At 33.0% G+C, this 25752-nt stretch overlaps 1 protein-coding gene across 4 annotated transcripts in view; it reads right to left on the reverse strand.

Moving 5' to 3' along the window:
• The window catches only part of LOC124536043 (protein-L-histidine N-pros-methyltransferase), a 51111-nt gene extending 25708 nt beyond the window's left edge, over positions 1-25403 (reverse strand). Inside the window, exons 1-3 of one of the 4 annotated variants that reach the window (XM_047112449.1) lie at positions 23020-23209; positions 22669-22872; positions 5569-5759 (exon numbers count right to left, since the gene is read on the reverse strand). In XM_047112449.1, the coding sequence (XP_046968405.1) occupies positions 5569-5759; positions 22669-22782 (305 nt within the window). In that variant the 5' untranslated portion in view covers positions 22783-22872; positions 23020-23209. Of the gene's footprint in view, positions 1-5568; positions 5760-22668; positions 23210-25241 lie in introns of those variants that run through there. The other 3 variants (XM_047112450.1, XM_047112451.1, XM_047112448.1) reach the window with 3 other exon arrangements.
• Between the last annotated feature and the right edge of the window lie 349 nt (positions 25404-25752).

A 25752-nucleotide genomic window follows, 5' to 3' on the forward strand; every position in this document is an offset into this window, starting at 1 on the left:
CGGCCTTTGTGCGATCATATCGAGGTGTATTCTTTGCGCTTTTTACGGCGACGGCCCGCGCCCGCTCCCGCGCCCGGCACGCTCTTTCAGCCCTTATTACTCGCGTCGCCTGCTTGTCGATAATTACGCTCTACGTGGTTTTATAAGTGCTCCTATTATACAGAACAATAAGTTAAAAGTTCGCATGTCATTTAAATAAATATATTCATATCCGAGGCCACATATTACAATAATTCGATTTGCGATAGATGTGTTCCATTTCTAGAACAAAATAAATAACGAGAAATGTTTCAAGGTATTTCAAATCCAGCGTATAATTTATATAAACCTACTTTTTTATCTAACTCTGTTTCAGTCATTTGTTATGTGATGTAGGTAGTGGTGACTTGTATTGGATCATGACTCTGATGATATTCGCTTCAATGTTACGTAAGGAGTGTTTTGGACGAGATGAAGCTTTCGATATTGTCATTTGGACACAAAGAGTAAGATGAGATCTGGTGGAATGCGATTTATAAATTAACGATTACGCACATATAGAATAATAGAGGTAACAATGGGATTCAATGCAGATGAGCAGAGGGCGCGGGCTCGGAGGCGATCGACATTTGTATGCGATATCTAAGCTCACAATTGGACGCCGGCGCGAGTCTTCGCGCTAATGGTACACTATCGAATGATCGCTCGCCCGCTTGAAAAGTGGAGACCGCCTCGAACTGCGACCACACGCCAGTTTACTACCCACAATAAATAAATACAATGCGACGATTTATTAAACACCTTAAACTAGTCCATCGATTACGCAAATATTTAAAAATTACTACTCGTGTAAAAGACGATATTCCGACTCTCATGAACGTCGAACACGTAAATTAAAAAATTAAAAGTGCAATAATCATTTGGTACCGTAATTAGGGATTTTCGAAATCGCAATTTCGACGCCGAATAAAACGTTCTTAAATACCTTTATGGGCAGTTTAGCGCAATATCAAAAGGTCAAAGTAATTAAAATGTCCAAACAGCATTTTATTAATGCGAGACCTTTAATATTTTTGCTTATTAATTATACATACCCTTACCGCAATCTTAATGTAATGATCTTGACACGGAAGAGACGTGACTCATATCTTTAAAAAAAATGTTAAGTGATATGCATAATAAGATCTTTTTTGTCTTTTAAATACGTTGGGGTCTATAATTTGTTAGCCTGTGATTTTATTGTATATTAAAGCTTACTTAAGCTTCAATGAAGGTTGTTTGTATTAAATCATGAAAAATATAAATACTTCATGTAAACGTTAACTTTTAAATTAAATCAATTCGTTTGATAAATAATGATAAAAAACATGAATATTTCTACGAAGAAATCCTGCAAAAAGATCATTGGATTATCTTTTCCTATAATAAATATCTAATGTAGATATTAGTTTGAATTTTTTGGTACATTTTGTACTGTATTCCTTACATGTTTCTATTGCTACTACTGATAATCGGAGTCAAAATAAAATCATTGACGTCAGTGTTTTGAAATAGTAATTACATTTATAAAGAAAAGAAAGGAAATTAAGTGTATTATGAAAGAAGGAGATAAATTTTTCTGTTAATAATTTGTCTTCTTTAAATTATAATCCAAATCCTCTTTATATCATGTACCATATGTAAGCTGCTGCTGCTCCATGCTGTTTGTAAGCTATATCAGATGATATAATCCAATTAAAAATCGACCAAATCAAAGCATACATATGTATATTCAAGTAGGTCCGGCCCGTGCAGCCCTTTTGAAATTTTACGTGATTAAATTAAATTTAAAGCACCACCGGTTCGTAATGTATGAGTTAAGAACCAGTAAGAAGTCAGTAGTAACTATTCACACAATCTGTTACATAGATAATTAAATACAATAATTGGTTTATTATTAATCTCGCGCGGAAATCAATGAGTACTGACTCCTTTTTTATCGTCCAGATTATCCATTATGAGTAATACGTCTTATTACTCAAAGTTTTTTTTCTTATAAGGCCTCCACCTTTGACAATTTCCTAATTTATATATATAGTTTGATAGTGGGTTATCCACCCGCGCCTCGAATACACGAAAAGTGGTTGGTATTGCGCCCTCTCTTCCGTGGGTTTACAAGAGTGTACATGTGTTTGTATAGATATTTATATACTATAACATCTCCTTATCTGCATCTATAGACTAATACTATAGAATAGTACTAATATATATATATTATATTGGATAAAATAAGATGTAGTCTAGTTGATATGATAACAAGCAAGGTTTGTAAATTGTAGTAAAAATAAAATTAGCAACACATTATGCCGGCTGTATACATACCTGAATACGGTTGCATTCATTATTTACGAGTGTAATTTAAAAAACGAACGAATCACTTAATAATCACAATTAATCTTCTTGAATAATTTGCAATCAAAATTAATAAAACATCGACATAAATCAGCGACGCCATTATATTTTCTCTTCTTAGAGAATTCTAAGAAATTATAATCAGCCGTTGTATTCGAGTTCCAATTAGTCACTCAGCCTCACTATCCTTTGTTGATGAAGTTGAAGTCGCCGCCTTAACACAGGTAATTTCTGTAGTTGATTGAGTGCTCATAAAACGCGAATGAGGCAGCGAATTGGCACCCGATCACTGTCATCGAACTCGCCGATATTATTAGGTATTGTGATTGCCGAGTCATATAGTCACGTTGAAAGTGTTAATGTAACTTCTTTCTTTACAAGACTCTAACTATATATTGGAAATGTTCTTATCACGTATTATTTGTATTTGTTGGATCTATTGAACAGATTTAATATGTTAACGTAACGTTTTAAAGGTTATCTGTTCTCATCTTCTGTTTGGGATTTAAAATTTCCTGATAATAATCGTTTGATGCTTTCACCTCTGCGGACACATCGATTTCGAACGGTTTCATTGTACTAGCTTATGAATAGTTAAGTAGAACAAAATGATTGCTATTTATTTAAACAATAATCCTAATTGAATACATAGATTAATAATTTCTACTAGAGTACTCTACATGATTATTTTCTCTATATTTTTATTAATCTATATTCAAAGGTAAAACTGGATTTATCTTAGACCATAATCCATAATCCCAATTAATATTGCTATCAATTGCAAAAATGGGCTTAAATCTGAACCTTCTCCCACTTAATTTTATTCATTTACAAAATCGTTGCTCAAGTTCGATTCGAAGATGGATTATGTAATGTATTTTAAGGCACGAGCGAACGTGTTCGTGCTCGGTCAATATTTTGAAAAATCCTTTTGTTAACATGAGTGATATCTGGCGCGTTGTGAGCCCAAACGTTTCGAGTTGTATCGACGGCTGTCGCTCCGTGCGACAACAACGCGCCTGTCGGAGTGAAACCAATTGATTTTGGCAGTTTATTGGCCATGTCAATAAGACCGTCTCGTCTGACGCGTTGATTGAAATGCGTTGTTTTTAAACGAGTTAGAGTAAAGCGCATGAATCAACTTATTGTAAATTATGACTTATTTTTCCTGATCAAAATCAAAAAATCTTTCATTCAAGTAGGCTTTTAAAAGCACTATCGAATCGTCATTTTACAAACTATATTAAGTGAAGCAACCACCGATTCGGAATGTAGATTATCATACCTTGAAGAACCGACAATATACTCAGTTGTTACTCTTTTCAAACATTTATAATATATATGTATATAAAAAATAATTCCTGCCCGTCAGCAAGTATTAGTTTTACGCTTTTTATCTATTACCTATATGATCTTGTATTGGATAATATATTTTATAAAGTAATGTATTTTTTACAAACGATTTGAATCTATGAATCGGCAAAGTTTAAATTATCTGGCTACCCTTATATTATAGATTTGCATTTATTTTTTGCAAGCTGTTCAATCAAGTTGCCCTTTGTCTATTACATAACGGTTTGGTGTTCAATCATAATTGATTGGATGGAAATCAAAGTTTCATTTTAAATAATTGATAATAAATTAATTTAGACATTTACACCGGAAAAGGCAATAGTGTTCGAAGCGAGCGTTCATTGAGTAATTTATCCTAACTATGGCGCAATGATTAATATCCCGGATATTTTGCTTAAGGGGAGCTACACTGACGTCACAATCGCTTCCTGACAAAGCATTCGGACGGGTAGTATGATGGGAAAATTTGGAAACATATATCCCTTAATTAAAGAACACATACAGACTGCGTATTGATTGTATTCATAGAATATTACAACAATCTCAAATAGATATACACTTACAAATAGATATAAAATCAGAAATTATAGTTGTGTGAGTTATAAAAGCTTCAGTTATGATAACATACTCGGTTAAAAATGTTATTAGACGCAGTATATCGGGAACGTACTTTTACATTTTTAATGAGACTTTGGAGGACCGAACGTCGAAATATATGATATTTTAAAAAAGTTTTTTTTTTAAAACCTTGGATATTATGGATTATTAAAAAAATTTTTGCTGTTCCAATTACGAATTTGTTGCGAGTTTCGAGTTGTATGTGTAGTAGTTGTTATTGTATATTAGCAATGAATTGGGTACATTGAAGCGTATGCGGTACCAATGAAATTAGTGGCACCTAAGCAATATGCAGAGCGATTGCGCGGTAGCGGCGGGGCTTTGGTCGACAAGTAGTAAGTGATAAATAAAGCGTAATTGAGAGACGGAAACAGCCAATGAGTAAATCTCGTCCGTCAATTTATTTAAATTATTTATTAGTGCCCGGCTATAGACACCCGGAGCCGCGATCGTTTTCAGTGCACGTTCACAGAGCGCGCTCCGGACGCGGCCAGTGCATCGTGCTATTGTGTGTTGTCGATATCGATATCGATAAAAGATTGCAAATCCCGATATATTGTCGTCCAATTTAACTATAATTATAAATCATTATAATATAGGCGTAATATGTTATTTGATGAGTAGTAATAGACATTTTTTATAACAGAGTTTTCCTTATAAAACAGCACAATCATCTCTGATACATTTTGTTAAAGGTTAATATATCATCTACCTTATCGTTTCTTAATATAACGATGTAAAAATAAACCGAATGAAATCATGATATAAATGCCCTGGATGGTTATAAACGTTTCATTTACTTTGTTTGCAACGATAGAAGATTAATCAGACACAAACAAGCGATACGGTCGAATAGCACGAAAACACTTTATTTTATGGTGATAGTTTTATCGATAAATATACGTTCTAGCGACAAGCTCGTAACTAGTGGCGACTCGAATTAGTTAATTTGTGCAGATACGACACAATGGATGAGGAAATAATATACTCACATGTACTTATGCCTACCAGGAGATTGTAATTGGCGTAATTGGACGAATCTGGACGCACTTAATAATGTTTCATTGTCGTGATTCAAATGGCAATTCATCGTTTGTGTAAGAAGTGATTCATTAACTACCAAGGTTAATGTTTTTATTTGGGCAAACATTTTCGGGAAAGGTCGTATCTTATCGCGCTTAACTTTTTTTTTAAATAACAAATAACTTTGATTAATTAAGCACTCACCCATTGATGTCAGTGATAGTCCAGAAGTGTTTCAGGACAGCCTTTGCCAGCAAGTACCAGATCTGAGTCCATACCCAGGTAGACTTATCAATGGAATTAGTGAGAAATTCTTTTGTTTCTTCATCAGGCTGCAACTGGACGAATTTCTTCTGCAAATCTTCTGATAATCGACTTTTATCAACGCGGTACCACTGAAACAAAATGACTTGGTAAATTGTTTAATTATAAAATTTTAATTGTTTTCATTTCATGTTTGAATAGGAAATTTCAATTATATAATTGGCGTATAAGAAGTCGAACTATCTTTAATTACACGATAGATTCATTGTTGGTTACCAACAAAGGTTTTTATGTAGATACAAGAATGAGCAAAAAATTATCTAATACTGTAAAGATGGGTCTTGATTACCTCGGTAAATTAGTAAAGACGTTATTAATGTAACGCGCGGATCTCGGGAGCGTAATCGTAAATTGATGTTTAACAACTCACCGGCTCAGATTTTAATGAAAGTATATAAAAAGAGTAATGGAGTGCAAATAAGAGAGTGTAGTATGAAAGAACCGTGTAGCTCGTCACCCGTTGTGTGTTTAAGTCAGCCGCCGCGGCCCTACAAAGGGCAATGCGGCGGCTGTTAATTTCACGCTGCCTCGAATTAACATTTCTTTACGCCACAGAATAATAACGAATTAAAAAAACTTCTCGCCTCTACATGTACCCGTAATGACGGCGGGCGGTGAGCGAGCGGGACGCCGCGAACTCATCAGCTCAACTTAATTAATGCCCGATCTGTCTTTATATTAAAATCGAAGTCGGCAGCGCAGTGGAAAAAATTGATAACACACATTGATGATGGGTACCTGAACAAATGTTCGTTTTATACGAGACCGTGTTTTGTTTACGACTGCCTTCTTGTTCTTACTTAAGTACTAGGTATGCATCGTGATAAATACATACCTAGTATTTTGGCGAGATACTTCTTAAGCCATTAGGGTCTGTCTAGTGATAACCAATGTATAATTGGACAAAAGAATTACGTCTAAAATACAAAGTACCTTATGAAAAAGTCGAGACAAATAAATATTTATTAAGGAATACTGATGGCGAATCACGTTGGTGATTATGCAATGCGCCGTCTTTACATTTAAAATAACCTGCATCGGAACTACGGGATCCGACGAGGCGAATTCTCCAGACAGAATACAAATCGTGGAAAATTTTGAATGCCGCAGTCATTGATAATAATATTCTGTTTTCAGATTATTCGTTGAACGGTGATCTAATTTTCTGTTTTTGATTTTTTATGTAACTAGAGGATGTAAATTGATAGTCATATTAAAACAGGCCTACGTGACCTCAGCTATATGCGTCCGTCTGATGTTTAGATTTACAATGACAAAAAGTGTCAATATTATTCTGACAATGTGATATTCATCTTAAAGAAGTTAAATAACATGCATCATTTATAAACGAATCGATTTTAGATCTGATATTCAGCTATTTAATATTACTAAGATTTTTATTACTTTCATTAAAATTGATAGTTTGACGGCGAACATTTAATAATTTCAAATCACAAACACTGAAACCTCCTTTAAGTTTTAAGATCAAACACGTGCTGAAAAGTGTAGATATAGCTAGCGAGATAACTGTAACTTAAAATGACTTCCGCGTTGTTGTTTTTGAGCAATATGTAGTCTTACAGGCGCCTGGCTCGATTATTTATGAGACCCATGTTTAGGATTCAATTTCTGCTCGTGTAAAGCTAGGTTTGCATGAATAAAAATATATGTATTTTAAAAATCTACCTGTTAAGGAAGACAAATCGAGAATGATTTATTCAATTCGAGCTATCGAGGCCGAAAGACTTTTGTTTATTTTAAGGAGTTTATGTGGGTTACTATTTTCTCATTCTGGTCAACGGGTCAGTCAGTAAAAATAACGTTTTAATTGTGTCTTTGTATATTTACTACAAATCAAGTTAAGCTGTCATACGCATTGAAAGCGATCATTATCCTTCGTTGACTCGTTAGCGCTCAGGTCAGCGGAGGTGCATCGATGGAACGAATGGAGGGATGCAGATCTTTTATCCAGCGGTCGTTCGCCTCTCGGCTAATGAATCAAAGACCTGTGAGCATATTGTCAATACGAAGCGAAATATTAACGTTGAATGCGTTCAACCTGCACAATGCCAGATTAATTCCCATTTAAGTGTGTGAAATAAATGGTGACGAGCGGCAATTCACAGGCGGGAGTGGCGGCTTCCAAGCTAAAGTCCGATGAATGGCCGTCAATGCTGCGGCGTATTTAATGTGTCGCATATTAGCAACTAATGACTCTGTCAAGTACTATTCGTTCTTTGTTCCTGGCGCAATATATTACAATTTTAGTTACCGCTTTTCTTTATTTCACTTTATTTTCTTTTTCAGTCGATTGATTGAATATATACACATATACAGCATTATACGAACATCACCGAAGCCATAGTGAAATTTGAAACGTAACACCGATGCCAATAATTTCGGGTAAAGGTAATGTTACTCGTACAATAATTTAAGTTAAAATACTTATAACCATTTATTTAGGTAGTAGATGCTATAAAAGATAGTCGGAGCTAAGTGGCGCATAGGATCTCGGTGGATTTGCCGTAAGCGGCTCGGGAGCTTGTTTGCCGGGCGCTCCATTAAAATGGGATCAGCCGTGATGCAGATTGCCTGGACGTTCAGTACGAGCTGAGGAAATTTAGGTATAAGTTTTTGTAAATCTGATTTAACATTAAGGTATGCATAAAGATGTGGGAGAGAAATGGAATACCTATGTTCTAAAATAATGAAACAAATTGTTGGTTAGTAATTTTGAGTACCAAAAAGTCTAGAGATTTATAAGTAGTGAATTGAATATTGCTCAGTTACAATGTTCAAATGTAAACGACAACAGTCACATTAAATTTTTTTTACCCATAAATAAAATAATAATTACTAGTGAAATAAGTGTGTTTCTTTGTTATAACGAGATATTCTTTAGATTACGTTAACGAAAGTTAAAGAAAATATGTTTACTTGTTAGTTTAAGTAGATAAAAACTTATGAGGTATGAGAACTGTTTTTTTTTTTAAATATATAAACCATGCCGATAAATTATAGGTAGGCGAATTATGTCATCTTAACCTTACATCTATACTGTCGATAACAAAATAATTAGCTAATTAAGTATTCGCACAAATAAGAATCCGCAATCTTTAGTTAAGATCCACGTTTCATAACCATTGGCCCAACTCACCTCCTTAATTACATCATGTAAATTTATTCCCACCTCACATTTTGCACTTTAAATCGAGACTAGAGATCTACAGCGGTGGTATTACTAGTGCATAAATAAAGTATTGTAATAGCCTTGAGGAAATATGAACGTCTGTGAGTCTCAATTAAAGATTAAAATGACTTATAGCTTTAAAACAATTGATTTCGATTAACACTAGACAAAGCTACTAGAAGATAAACTGTACTGTACTATCTGTACTCTACAGATTATAATCAATTTATGTACTTATACATACATCTGCATAGTGTCAAAGAATAAAAGGCAAGCGTGCTATCATCATTTTACTTATAGAAGAGGCTTAGTTTAGCGATGTATAATTAGGAAAGACGTCTCGTTCATACTTTTAAGAAACATTAAACTGTTCTTTGTTTTTTAAATTTATACAATCTTTATAAAATGTATTTGCAATAGGCGATAATTAAACTCAGACGCATAAATACTTTAATGAACAATTAGACGCAATTACGTTGGGATGTAATTTAAAAATTTTTAAACGTAGATGTCAAGACGAGCTATTTGCGTATCTGTATTCTATGGTATCACGAGCGGCCCGAGGGCCACCGTTGCGTAATTGTTTTGAACTCGTCTTTTAATTGTTCTATCGGGGGACGGGATTTATGGGCTCACGTGACCTCGAGACACGAAGGCATTCAGATTCATTTTCACTATTATTTCCGCACGCCAGACCATGGGAATGCATCCCGACAATAGCAATTTTAATCAAAGATCACTCGTTCTTGCCCAATAGAATTAACATTTAGAATAATTGAATCCATTGTTTTTGTTTATGTAACTCTGAGTGGCCGTTACGGCACTCTGTTGTTAAATTTAATCAGCATTTTGAAATCGTGGATTTGGTAGAAAATAATATCGATAGTTTAAACATTGTTTCCAAACATCGAACTTGGTTTAGTTGTAATTGGATATTGACGTTGTAAAAGTTGACACGTGGAGGTGTTCGGGGTGCATGAGCACCTATGAGATGCAATGTGATTTGCGCGTGGGCACGCGCACGAAAGATTTACGAGTGTATTTAAACTGGTTTTACATTAAGCTCCAACTGAGCCGATTTGATCGTAAAATCAGCCGTTATGTCTCGAGACAATATCGTGGCTGCTTACCACCCAGGCCGAATGTTAAATTAACTCCAGGTTAACTATAGGTCAGGTTTGTGGCCGAATTGATTTCACTTTTTGCGTGATTTTATCTCCATAGCTTTATTTCAAAACGTTTATTAAGTATGGGTTTATTGCTGCTACGATCAATATATAACATCTAGTACTAACTTTATAATTTAACACAAATATACTAATTGTATATGCTTAATCATTAAAATAAAGAAACTGATTAAAATTTAATCATAAGAAAAATAGAACTTTAAAATTTATACAAGTCGATGGAAGTTTTTTTTAATCAGTATTGAACATTGATCAAAGTCAAACAATGGTCGAAGTAAGTATATAAAGCTATTTGCATACAGTTAAATTAACTAAAGCACTTATGGAGATGTTGAAATGAAAATTATTGAGCGGTAAAGAGAGCAATTAAGCCAGCTCACGCCAAGCTGATTGTGCGGACGCGGGCGACCGCTCGGCCCATTGTCCGCTAAAATTAACAGCAGTGACAAAAAGCGGCGGCCTTTGAATCTCCGTAGACTCCGCCACGAATTAAAATAACAATAAAATTGTTTTAACTTTGCAAGACATCGAGCTGTCGGCTGGTCTTTTTGCAACCACCCTAACACGTGATTAAGGACAGCTTTTACTTTTTATTTTCGTCTATCTAACACAAGCAATTAACAACTAATGTTCTTTATCGCAATCTTATATATTTTTTTATATACAATAAGTTTGGTGTCTTAAAACATAATGTTAGAAAATTTAAGTGTATCTAATTTCATAGTCAAGTTTCAAGTTAAAACTTTCTAACTTAAACACAATTCCAAAATTAAACGACTCGTGCAATTCTTCAATAATTGCCGTTGTCATGATCGTAAATTGTGTGATTCCATCTTTCAAATCTATATTTACGATTTCCACGGTTCGAATTTCGAGCATCACAATATTTGGGCGTCAAGAGCCAATCGAATGGTGGTTGATTGAATTGATTTAAAAAGAAATGGAGACGGTAGAGGCGGCCTCGTCCGGCGGTATTTTTATAGCCTGTACACGTCCCAGAACGCGGTGGCGACACATTCCCGTCGAAGCTACGTTTTTGCTCGCCAAGTTTCATTAGACACCGCGCCGCGGGGAATGAGGCGTTTCCTTATAATAAATGAGTTATGCCTTTTATCAAAAAACGCTTTTTTTCTATCTTCAGGCTAAAAGTTAAGATGTCAACTAGCTTAAGACTGAATTATAAAATATAATTACATCTATAACAATGGTACGTAAAAGATTTTTATATTATTTGCTAAACATACCAAGTACGTAGGTATATATGACGAATACTATTTAGTAATTTGTACATTTTTCCTGAAATCAAAAATGAAATAATAGATTACGTTTACCGACCTCTCACACTTGAGTTTAAATTAATCAATCACATAATACAATCATGTTTTTTTTCTTATGCCGCATGGGTAGAAACTCATTTTTTAAACACATACATATCAACTAAACTGCAGACTGGTTTCGTTTTTTAAACAAGATTTATATTCTGGGACTCTTAGGAAATAAAATAATCACAGCGGCGTCGATTTGCATACAATGGTAAAATAATTTTACGCGCGTTTCGCCGCGCTTAATTCTACTTTTTATTTGGCTTTTCGCATGCTATCTATGAATCAACAAGACTGGACCGACCGGACTGAGGTCTTTAAGTGTTAATTTTTTTTTCCAATTTGGAAATTATTATGAATCTAAAATTTTCGAGCCGCTTTATATAAATATATTTAAAAGGTTTCGTTTCATATAGGGTTCAATTATAGGGGGGTATGAAAATTAAAAAAAGCGTAGTATTAATCCATTAGACATTTTGAATACATGCTCCGATGGGAAATTCCGCATGTGGCAGACGGCGTGGCGAGGTCGCGCGGTTCACGGGCACCAGCAGTCGTCTTGGCGCCGTCTACGAGCACAGATGCGTACCCTGCGTGCGACGGTACATTCCGTTCCCTATAGGTGCATGCTCAGTAGAAGCTTATAATCAGTAGACGAAATAAAAACACCGCTCTTTCCTTTAACGTTATTTACATTCAGAACAAACATCGTCTGTCATAAATTCACAAAAGTGCGAGCGACGGCCGAGTAGCAACAAAGGGGCATGACTTTTCCCGCAAAAAGATGATCCTTAATCTGATTAAATCTCCATCGCGGCGGACGTCGGACCGTGAAAGATTAATGAATATTTGTGAGAGGATTTCCGGAGCCGGGTTGGCACGTAGCACTGTCATAATCATATTAGCTGCGACCGGAGGTCGACTAGGCACGCACGCACGCACCACTGGGCTATACTGGCTCTACATCGCAACGGGGGCAATACGGCACCGAGCGTGACACCTCACTTCTATTGAAACTTTACGATGTGACTACACGACAGCCGCGGTTACGGCTAACATTGGCCGCCGGTACTCTTTGGCATTTTACATTCTTGAGCCTATTCAAATACTTTACAATGGACTACTTAAATTATTACAATTATAAAAACAAAATTTGAAAGAGTTAACTATGTCAAAGTAATAAGTAATGTAAAAACAAATAAATACAGTTATCAAATGATAATAAGCATCGCATGCATATTTTGAAGTAGGTACATTTTAAATTAATATTCAAACTAGATTATAATGCACTGATGTAAATTAATTGTATTCTTTTTATGCGGACATATTATAATAAATTGCTTGTGTAAAAATGCCAATATCGTATAATTAAAGAACGCAACTAATGGTTTTTGATACGAAATAAACATTATTTACTTAATAATTGCGGATTTTATGTAAATAACAGCTCTCAAAAATGAAATAATTACGAATTAAAAGTCTATTGCTCGTTACCTACTTACTACATATAAATTCTAAGTGATAAATCTCAGATTTTTAAAAGCACAGTCGACATTTCGCATATTGGGAACGTAATAAACACACTCGTAAAAATATCAATTGAGGCCCTTAAGAAATTAAACGTGAGAATGTATTGTTTCGTAGAGGCGTGCAAAAAGACCTCGCCGCGTTAACCAGGTCGCAGGTCGTTTTCGACTAACTCTCAAACAAACAAAAGTGCCTTTAATAAAAACTGTATTAACGACATTCAGCTCATACTTTATTTTTAAATACTTCGATATTGAACGAGCGATATTTGTATACATGTTTATAGCAGTACCATATTTTTGAGAAATTAATCAAGGACGGGTTTAGGATAAAATGCTTGCAAATATAGAATTGATGTTCTGTAAAAATTTACTTTGTTTTTAACTCACAAAATATTGAAAAACTATCATTGGTAACTCGCTGTTTTGATGATCTTAATGTTATAATTATTGTTATGGGCGATGTCGCATATCTGATAACTTTGAAGTTCGTTCACTGCGGCGTGATTCGAGATTATTCTATAGAAAAGTTTTATGGGTCTATTGTCATTATAACATTTTTTTAAAGCGATCGAATTCCGTTTAGCCTTAATTAAAAATATCGTTAAAACATAGCAAGAAAGAGCGTTAGTTTTTACATCATTATGCTAATAACTCAAAATATTGGCAATTATTATACAGTCTTAATAACTGGCTGTCATTGAAAATAATGATAGGTATTTATTAATGATTTCAAAACCTTATATGGTAAAGAGTAATTAAAATATAATTATACAGCCGCAGTCAAATGAAAAAAACCTTGGCATTTGATTGAGTCCAGAGGCACGAGAGCGTGTTGTTATTAACGTTTCGAAGGCAGGTAATTAATTATTTGACATTGTTTGTGGTAGCAATAAAGGGTCCATCAATGATTCAGCGAGGCGAGCGCGTGCACCGCGCGCATTATCCGCCGTAAGACATCATAAACGGGCTACCATCATCTGGTCTTATAAAAAATTCATGCTCATCTCACATTTCGCCGCCCCTCTTAATTTCGTGAGCCTCTTCTAGCTTCGTGTAAAAACTTCGGGTGTCTTTTTATGACTTTTACTGCGGTATAATTGGGAGGGGCGAGAGCTTGCGTCCCCGAGGTGACATAAATACACCCCCCACACTCCACGCTTTCAACTACTCCGACTTAATCTCATGTAAGACTATAAGGTAAGAGATGTTTTGGCAAGTGTACGTTAATTTTGTTAAGAACTGAATAGTATTTTGGCAAGCTTCTGGTAACCGTGAAAAGTTTCAAGATTAAAAAAAGTCTTGATGATACTTTATAAAGTCAAGAAAATTCATCGAAGGTCAATTACACTACAGTCGACTGACTTTTAGTCTTTCATAAACATTCTCAGTTAGAAAAATATTTAACAAAAAATTATTGCATATTTTACTTATACAGAATTTAAATTGTATCTAGTTCCCAATATTGGTAAACGAAAACCATAGCTTTCAAGAGATAGACACCAAATGCGAATTCAATTTTAAAACTAGTAGTGATGCGCTAGGCGAGGCAGGTTCGGCGACGAATGCATGTATTTATTTGCAAATTCCGAATAGCTTTCAATATGTAGAGGTGCGACTGACTCCCGCCTGTCGATCTCTTCCAATATAGTATCCGGGGACGTCACGAAGGCGGCACTGCTATTCGAGGCGACGACGATTGGATCGAACCAATAGTTTAGGACGCAGTATGATAGATGAGCGACGCAAAAAACATAAACGTAATTGAGATTTCTATTATGAAAATTGATAGCGATCAGTTTTTTTTCTGTTTGTTTACATAATGTGAGTGGCGACAGTGCGCTATCGCGTTTCGGAAGCAACGGCGGACGTCAATTTGTATATTGTCATTATTAGACTCAGTGCGGAAAGTTTGGTTGCGTTCATCCATCATAGTGTGACGGGTGGCCGGTCCGATATCGCGCCTAATACGTATTGATTTCCCACTTAGCGTTTTTCTTGTGAATCAAGGCGCTCCACCCTTCCGTCTGATGCTTAACGAGCAGTTTGTCCTCCACTTACGATGAACTTCGTCATAACCCTGGCTTATACGAATGCGATGATTTAACAAAGCCCGATCATATAAATTTGGCACACAATAAATTTACTTACTTTACTACCTACTTATTAGTAAATTGCTTCTTTATCAAACTGGTTGTTGTAACTAATTGTTATTTGAAAAGTATTACTCACTTAAAATTTCAAATATTACAATAGATCCGGCGATTGTTTTTTTTAAATCAAGGCTTTGTACAAGAACTTTGCTTTATCAAAAGCAAAGGTGGTAAATTATTAATTAAAAAAAATATATAAGGAAACTATGAATTATATTATTATACATTCCAATTGATACAAGCTATTTTAATACTTAATAAGAATCGGTGCTACTTAAACTCTGTACCTACTACCTACGACTATAATAAAAGTTTGATAAGTCCCACGTTATCTTAACGAGTTTCACTTTAGTACTGCAACGAGAAACTTTGATTCTGATATTTCGAAAACTGTTTCAGTAACAGGAGTATAAGGAAATTTTAAGTAAAAAAAGTAAATGAGAATGTCAGATAGGTGGTAAGTAGGCGTAAACGATAGGAGTATACAAACAGAGACAAACATCTAACATAGAAATTAATATTACTTCCAACACGAACACGTTATATGTGTAACGTAATAAGTTCTTAGATAGTGTACATTTATGTAAATGCTGAAGAAAAAGATTGCGTCACCAAGGTCCCCCGTGGGGGTGGAAGCGAGAACAATGGTTTCGGTTCTCACACGTGTGGAGGATTATTTGCATTCGGAAATAAAGAGAGGAATGATAAAAGAAAGGCGCGAGAGGTCCCACCGCCTCGGGGCAGGGTGTGGGAATAAGAGGGAGGGGGAGAGGCCGGGAGGTTCCGAGGGGGGAGGGGGCTCGTTACGCGAACAATGGAGAAATAATGTACAGATTGCAGTGAGCGATGCGCCCAGTGCGACTCAGGTGTCTTAGTTGTGTGCGGACATCGCGCCTCTTGTACAGGCGATATGTAATACTGACGTACCTATATATTTTTGTACCTTCGTTATATCATTATATACCGATAGTGAGGAGTTGGAAATTTAATATAATTCAAAGATTCGGTCTAGCATTACTCTTTACAAAAGAAAATAAGCCACCTACTTACCGTACTACAGATTTTAATGTTTTTAGATAATAAAATTGTTTGTTTATTTGTTAAATAAATAACTAAGTTTTCAGTAGGTTTAGCTATCTAAGTAATAATATTTTTTTTTTAAATCAAATCGTATTTAATGAATGAAGGCTCTAAGGAGAACCTTCATTAATAGACTTAAAAAATAAGTTTCCTAACATTGTTTCCACTGAGAACAATCGTGATTGTGAAGAAGTAAATCCTTTTAATTTATTCAATTATGAATTATGGAAGTACTGCAAGTAACAAATACATACACATAAATGTATTCAATTATGTACCTTATTTTTTTCTTAGATAATGGAAACCTAGCAAGCAAGACATATTACGGTATAGATCTCGCAGCTGCGTAGTAAAATGGAGTGAGCATCATTTGTTATGAAAATATAGATTTTTAATTTACGCTTATGAATGGAATAATTAATAAACGACTGTCGCAAGTAGACAGTTATTAATACATGTTTATTGTGAGGAATTACATCGATAGCATTACAAACTGTGAAAGCTGAACTAGCGAGCGTGTAGTGAGTCTAATAGGCTTCTAGCGAGGCCGAATCGTTTCGTAAAGGATGCCTTCATAGGAAGCGCAAGCAATCACAACACAATCACCCCATCCTCGCATGACACCGAAAACGTCCTCGTTCATAAGTATAAATTAAACCATTTAGAACGGTCGCCCGGCACCGACCGACCGACGATTAACGGAAACGTCTACTTAACTAATTTATCCCCGGGTAGTTTTAACAGAATGGATAGCAGTGATTACGGCTGATGGCGAAGATTGCCTGATGCGGCTGAGTTTGTGCGTACGCATTATGCACTTGAGGAAAAATTTGAATTTATAATTTTTAATACAGTATTATTTAAAAAAAAATGGATTTATGACATTCTCACGTATGTAATAAACTTTACATAAGAAAAGAAAACATAAAAAGGATGATTACTATATGCGATTGGTGTAGCAGTCAAACTTCTAGTAATCAAAACTTTAAATACAATGTCTTTAAAATGCAAAAGATCATTTAAACGTTATAAAAAGAAAGCATAATTTATCATTATAATAAATATCCTTTAGTGATCCCTACCTTATAGACTATCAGCATTATCGATCTCAAAGAACATTTATAATATGTTCGAGTTAATACAATGTCGCGAACTAGTCATAATATCGGCCACCCATTATTATGAAGCAGCTTATACGATAGTCAGATGTTTGTAATCCCGCAAGCCCGCGACATTTTAATAACATTGATCAAATAGAACAAAAGTATGTGGACCGAGCACTCGACAGAGATGAAAGTTAAAAGGGTCGCGGGGGGCTCGTGGAGGGGGGAAGGAGAGCGGGTTGAATGTCTTATTCCCTCCACAATTCAGAGGTATTTCGTGTTTTTCATACGCAAATATATCCTCGTTACCGAAGCACACGTGAGTCCCGATTGCATGTATCTACGCTACAGATATAAGTTCGCCTCATGGTGGTTGTAAGTGAAAGTGTTTTCATCAATAGAATACATTTCGAATATGTTTTCATAAGAGACACCTAAATTATGAAAACCGTAAATAAGGACGTATTTTTTTTTTATCAAAATACGTGTTACTTTAGAGGTACATTTTTTTAATGAAATTTGTAAAATGTAAATCAAGTCTTACAAACTTTATGCTATTTTATTCATTACTTATGAAACCATAACATGTTGGCAGAAAAGTTTACTTTTGGGTGAGATCACCACAATTTTTTTTTGACTACTACATAAGACCTAATTATTTTTACTAAAATTAGAGGTCTTGAAGGTATTGAAGATTTTTAAAATATATGTCCATTTTAATCGTTTTCTTACAATTTCTTCATGAGTCATCAAGCTATTTCAGAGACTTCCTCCACTATTTTATTACCTAAATCTATTGTAAAAAAAGTAAATGTAATCAATACGATTATAAATATTATATATTAAAAATAATTTGCGGCATAATAGTAAAGACAAATAATGGGTTCTAATACTATATACTACTATATAATTACATATCGTCATTGTTCCTGCAAAAGACGCTATGTGGATTTTTTTTCATATTTTCCAATTGCTATTCCGTTTTAATAGTTATTTCAATTTATGGAAATTTCGATGTATGAAAATCGCACAGCTAAATTTGTAAACTTTTAAACTATAAAAGTAATGACAAAACTGTTTTTACAGTTCGAGCGTATTGAAATAACGAATAAAACGATGTAACAAGCGAAAAATATAAAAAATAAATAAAATTTTAACAAAAAGAAAAACCGACTTCAAACAAAACACTGTTTTTAAAACAAATGAATATGCACGAAAAAGTAATAAAAATAATTGCGTATTCAAAATATTTTCTAGAGTCTTCCTAAGTTAAATGAAATGAAAAATATTAGACTACTTAAAAGTCGATTAACGATTATATCATGTAGTTATAGTTATTGGTATATTTGGAGCCGGTGTCAGCCACGGTGCTCTTGCCCCAACAATCAAAAGAAAGAAGCGATACGAGCCCCTTGATTGATCCAGTATATTATTGTGTAAAAGGTAATTTGTAAAAAACATATTTGTTAAAGTATTCTCGTATTGTTTTTTGATAGATATACTGTAGGGTTTTATTGGCTGACACCGACTCCAAATATAACAATAATTATAACTACATGATATAATCGTTAATCGACTTTTAAGTAGTCTAATATTTTTCATTTCATTTAACTTAGGAAGACTCTAGAAAATATTTTGAATACGCAATTATTTTTATTACTTTTTCGTGCATATTCATTTGTTTTAAAAACAGTGTTTTGTTTGAAGTCGGTTTTTCTTTTTGTTAAAATTTTATTTATTTTTTGATTTTAAGTGAAGCTGATGTAGACTAACTATTTTTTTTTTAATATGGATAGATTAAGCGTTCCGTTTATATGAGTCAGAAACTACTTCGAGGACAATTTCAAAGGAAACTTGCGAATAAAGCAAAAATAGACTTTCGAAAATGCGGATTTAATACGTCACGCGGCGTAAACTACAAGGATCCCTCGAAAGAGCTGTAATCGAACTCAGCAAAAAAACTTTGAAAAAGACCAACTATATTTCATACATCATATGACATCACATCACATACACAAAATTTGATTAAAGATAGTAAGAAATTCTGCCCCATATCGCACCCTAACTGCGAGCCGTATAGGAGTTCCATCACTACATAGTATAAAACAAAGTCGCTTTCTCTGTCCCTATATCTTTAAATCTACGCAACGGATATTGATGCGGTTTTTTTTAAAAGATAGTGTGATTCAAGGGGAAGGTTTGTGTATATAATACATGAACAATATAGTAAAGAAACACTGATAATTTTAGAAGTTTGCGATGTGATGTCGTATATAAACAAATTCTGTAGTATATTTAGTATCAGTATTGCACCCGTGCGAAGCCGGGTTGGGTAGCTAGGTGATTATAATATTCGACTATGATAATTACATAAACATAACCACATTACGGAAGGTGACTCAAATATCCAAATAACCTATAAATAAAAGATTCGACCGAGTATCGCTGACGTGCTCTTCAGAATTGTTCCGTTCCCTTCCGTTCCGTTACTTTGTCATGGATCCTGTGCTCAGAACCTTACCAAACTTTCACCAAATTACCCTTGAAGTATATATTTTATAATAAAAAAAGAATTATCAAAATTGGTTAACGTGATTTTCAGTTATTCACCTATTTGTCGCGCATATACATAATGCAAATTTAAGACTTATGTCGTTTTCACTTGGATACCATCATCGGAAAAAAAAATAAAAAAATGGGACCCCACGGGAAGCACTACCTTTCAAACAAAAAAAAAATTATCAAAATCGGTCCACCCAGTGAAAAGTTATGAGGTAACAAACATAAAAAAAAAAAAAAAAAATACAGACGAATTGATAACCTCCTCCTTTTGGAAGTCGGTTGAAAAACATACTTTTGCGGGAACAACGACGATATATTGTCGTGTTTGAAAGTTTGAAATACGAAGAACCCGCCATTGACATAACAATAGTTACGATCTTTGGACTTAAAGTAATTCATTTAAAAAGTAAATACATACCTTTTATTACTAATATTATAAAAAAATCAAGTTGATAAAACGAAATTATTATTATAAATTATTATTATTATAAATTTGAGTGTATTACTGCTTACTAGATGTTTCTTCTAGTAAGCCCTACTTTCTACTCTTAGGAACCATTTTTTTTTACTATCACATAAGGGATAAAAGGCGAATACTTCATACACAGAGAGAGTTACTTTCATATTCTACACTCTAATATAGTAACATAAATGGATGACTGTTATAATTTAGCTGATGTTAGACACGAGAGCTCGGAATGTTGATGGTCTTGTTGTTCTTTTTGATGCAATTAAATATATATATGAAATATGGAATATTTTAATATGCGAAGGAGAATCAAAAAGTTTTTATGCAAGTTGTAGTTAAGTTATATGAAGATTGTATGCATATACAAACTTTTTGGGGATAGTTTGATATTTGTTTACTGTTTCACTGATTTCGTCTTGTAATTTTATTTAGTTCGTAAGTAATGAGTAATTCAATTTATGCAAATAGTTACTAAAAACAAAAAAAATCTAGAGATAAGCTAACTGCATGATAATGTTACTTTACTAAAAAAACTGCCCACATTTTTTTGGATACTAAGTTGACATTCAATAATGATGATTATGTTAAGACGCAAATATACTCAAGGGATGGGACGTTTTTATATAAAATAAAATAAAAACTTCTTCTGTAACTAGTTCACGTCAGTACTGTGTTCGTCTTAAGTGCCCAAGAAGCCCGGGCGCAGGGCCCCCATACTCAGGGGGTAAGACGAGAGGGTCTTGACAGCAAGAGAGAGAGAAAAAAAAAACAATTTAAAAAAAATAAAAGATGTGGTTGACGATTTTTACACTGTAATTAGTTAATAAGACCCCATATTAATGTGTGCCCTGCAGGCCTGGAATAAGCCATATCAGACATATCAATTTAAAGCAGGTTATTTACAACTGTTCAATTGGTATTCATTATACTCACAATTCTTTCTAACAACAAGCAGTAAAAAAAGTAAAAGAAAGACAACTCAACTAAAAATCATAAATATATCTAAAACAAATTATCTCATAAAAACTAAAATAAGTATCTCGAACATTTTGAGTTTTGTCAAAATAAGTATTAATGTTATGTTAATCATTCCGATATAAATGAGCCACTTTTAACTGATAACTTTACAAAAATATTTATTGTATAGTCTGCAATAAAATATACTTGTATGTTATAAGATTTAGTAATCAGGGTGAGGTTCAATTTTATTTGAACTTTAGTTCTAAAATGTTTAGAACTAATTGGCTTAAAATTAAAATATTGAAATATTGCCTAACTATTGAAATATAACTGAAATTGGTAAAGGAGTTATTATTCAGGTAAAACTTACAAATTAAGATAAGATCATAGGAATATTATCCAGAAAAGAGACACATTACCCGATTTGTAAACAAACTCGAATAGAAATCAATCCGAGTTTGGTCATTGGAGTTTTGCAGTTGTGGCATATAAAACGGAACTATTTTTCTAAATTCAACAAATCTTACAAAATCTATTGTACAAAATCTTTATGAACTAATTCAATAGTACTGCTGTTATTTTTTTCTTATAAAAATGTAGGTACAGTTTTTTAAGCTTGATTAACTTGTATGTATTTAGAGATGCAACAACAGTTTCAAAATATTGTAGAATAGACTGTTGGCTTGGGTCAGCTAGATAAAAGTTAAAATATATAAGTCAGTATCGAAATTTATTTTCAATGTATTTAGGTACAAATGCCCTTGAGTTTCACGTGATGATGAATGACTGCAATGTCCTATAGGTATCTGCCTTCCCGGTAGCAAGTATTTCTATTTTAAGCTCCCAAATTGAAAATTTTATTTTTTAATATTTTAAAGGGAATTAAAATTGTTTCTTCATTTTATTTTCAATTAGATTGACAAAACAAGCAAAGCAAAAGTTAAGTTTATTAACAATTGTGGAAGATATTTAATAAGGTGTCTATATTGGTCATTAACCTGATTAGAGTAACATCATGAATAAGTTATTTATGGACTGTTTGTTAAATATCTAAATTTCATATAAAGATTGATTTAACAAAATACAGGAGCATTCCTTACATAGTTAAGGAAAATTTTACATTTTTCAGTATAGTTCAATGACTTATTGTAAATTTAATTCTAAAGCAAGCTATTTCTCAAGCAGTCAATTGTTATATATATTATTCAAAATATAAAATTCATAAATAGTATAAATGTGAGGCTTCTTTTACAAATAATTAAAATATGTGCCCAATTTAATTTGCAGCCAAAAACAGATTATGGTTTTATAACTTGAAAAATCATTCGTCAATCAAGCTAATTATTTAACATATCGATATTGTAAATTGATTATAATTTCAGGTATAGAAAAAATATCTGCATTCAATATCTTATTAAGTCTTCTTACCTCATGTTGATCAAACTCCTGCAGGTGACGGTCATTTCTCTGTTTCTCGTATAGAGCCCGAGCTAATGCACTTCTCGGTCGATATAAACCATTTAAAGCCCAATGATTTGCCATTTCTTCATTATCTAGTTCTTTTATTCGAGTTATTCTTGGGATTTCGTTTATATCGTTACATTCATTTCTTAAGCAGATTTGTTGATACTCCTTTGTACAATAAGAGTAAATATCAAGTTTTGAGCAAGTGTAACAATTTTGAAGCAAGTAAGCGCGATACACTAATGAAAAATGTACAGTAAACCAAAAAATAAACAACATTTACTGTTGTCTTTTGATTATTGTGTAAGTAAGTACCTTTTTACTATAACCTCAATCTATATCTCTCTGATGAATCTATATTATTTACCGCTTTGATTCATTGTATTTTCTATAATATTAAAGATTTGTATACGGTTTAAGGTAAAAATACATCAGTTTAAACAAAAATAACGATAAACTTACAAGAAAAGTAATTTATTATGAACTGTCAGTTTGTCGACAGTGTCAATGTCAAGTTTATTTTGTTTTGAAAGTCGTATAGTTTATGAGGAATGTTAAGAATGTAATTCTTCATATTCAATTTATTTCATTCTTTAAATCTTGATATTAACAAATACTTAAAATTCATTCACATTTATAGAAAGATATTACATTTCAAACAGTAAGAATAACAAGACTGGTTTGATAGAAAGTTTTGCTGTCTGTGTAAAATGTTTTATATCATTATCTTCTATAATACTAATACTTAAAATAAATAGGTAAATTTGTTATTTAAATAATACTCTTTTATTATCTAAGATATATCAGATATGAGTTTTCAATTGCATATTAATTTAATATTCGCTTATTATAAGACATCCTATGGAGATTTTTTTTTTTGTAAAAATCAAATAAAGCATAATATACAAAGCTATTCGTATCTAATAAATGTAACAAGTAAGTAGGGTACAAACCGTTCGTTGTTTGGATTCAACCGATGCCCTCGCAACAATTTCACGTAAAACGGTATTCATCATTTTGCTTTCACAAACTTCTCCGCGTTGTACGACGACCGTAAGTAGTTATTATTTGTAAAACCGTGTATCTATCTGTGTACTCAGTAGATACATTGAACGAAATAAAGGCACCAGCAACTATTTAATTTGTTATAACTTCCTGGTACATTGTTCGGTAAGAGATAGACTATTTTGTATTTTTCGATTAAAGATCGATGAAATCTAAAACCTGGTTCGGCCTTGGCCGTGACCGACCGTTCACTATCTTACCGGTGTGCTTGACCACTTCTTGAAGACGTCGACAAAAACGAAGAGCATTCGAACGCGAAACCAATGGATTGTTTACTATTTTTATACTTTTTCTTTTTAACTCTTACACTTACTTCTTAGTGACAAGACATTTGAAGGATACCTATTTTTTTATTAATTAACGAATGTAATCCAAGTATTTTCAGGTTGTTCTCTGTACTAAATTTTTATCTGAACTTGGAACGGGAGATTTAAGGCTTACTTCAAAAATTGTATTTAATACTAAGATATAAATTAAGTTTTCGGCGAATTTTTTAATATTTTGGAAGTGTACAAAGGTTACATACTTATTCCTCTTCGGCTTGTGCTTGGAAAGCTCCTGGACAATAAGAGTTATGAATATGTGGACATAATTCAAAACAGACTATTCAATACATACTACAGAGACTATTTTATTTCCATCTCTGATAAAATTTTGATTCATTACAATTGCAATGGTTTTACTGTTGTATATAAAGAAATCTATGCAGTTACCTATTTACCAAATTTGTTTAACTATAAATAAATTATATCACATCTAAAGTTAATATTTAAAAATAAGTAACGTTATCGCAGACAACTTTAATCGCAGAAATTAAATTCGATTAAATAATATGTAACATAGTTTTCTATGTTTCATAGTTTTCTTAATATTGTTTTTAATGCTGATTTCAAATTTAAAAAATAATTACATTAAGGTGATAACGAAAATTTTGTTCCCAGCGTCTTTATGTGATTTTTTTGTGTTAAATTTAGTATAATTAAAAAAGTATTGACCTAAATTTGTGCCTTTTTAAAATTTATTTACACATGTATAGGTACTAGTTTATTCTGTACCCGGCAACAGCTAATTTAATGTGATAAGTTTTCTCGGCGTTCACATAGGGACTGCTGATTACTAGATGATCGTAATTAACAATTTATTTGAATAAATTACATAACACTTAACAAAATTGTTTTTTAATTGTGGTTTTATCACAGCAAAATCGTCTGCAGAAGTTGTTCGGTAAGTTTTATATTTGTTGGTTTAGTATTTTTTTTTTCAGTTATACCATACAAAAAAAGTTTTATCCTTTACTTTATAAATCTATAATATAGATTGGTTAAATTCTATATAAATTTATATTTTTAAATATACTACCGTTTTTAAGGAATAAAATTAATGATTCTGTAACTTATATGTTTAAAACAATAGGACTAATATTAATTAGTAAATATATATATATTTTTTAATAATTCAAATTTATTACTCACATCTTCTTGTACTTCTGGTATTCTTAATTGATGAAAACTATAAGCCATTGTAAAGTAGCTATCACTATGAAAACAAAATAACTGAATATAGGTTATGTTTTTATAAATTTTACACTGACTTGAAGTGAGCCGCGTGAATGATACTTCAGACCGGTTCGATAGAGAAGAGTTGCGTGATAATGTTAATAGTGATAAAGATTTAGCTCGATAAAACTAAGTACAGAAAGATAAGAAATTAGTAGGGATTGTGTTACTTATTGTTATGATAAGTAGGCATTTTTTTGATAATTCAATTGTTGATACGAGCCTATTTTAGGCCATGTATAATACAATTGAGAATGTGACGTCACATCTTAGAGAACTTTACTAAATAAATAAAACCATTGTAATGTATGTATGATACACGATGTGTTTGTTATAAAGTACAAAACTACGATATATTTACATATACATTTTTAATATTGTTATAATACCTAGTTTAAGCAACTACGTTATGTTAAGCCTAAAAAGG

This window comes from Vanessa cardui, chromosome 16 (genome assembly GCF_905220365.1).
Source record: "Vanessa cardui chromosome 16, ilVanCard2.1, whole genome shotgun sequence".
Lineage (NCBI taxonomy): Eukaryota > Metazoa > Arthropoda > Insecta > Lepidoptera > Nymphalidae > Vanessa > Vanessa cardui.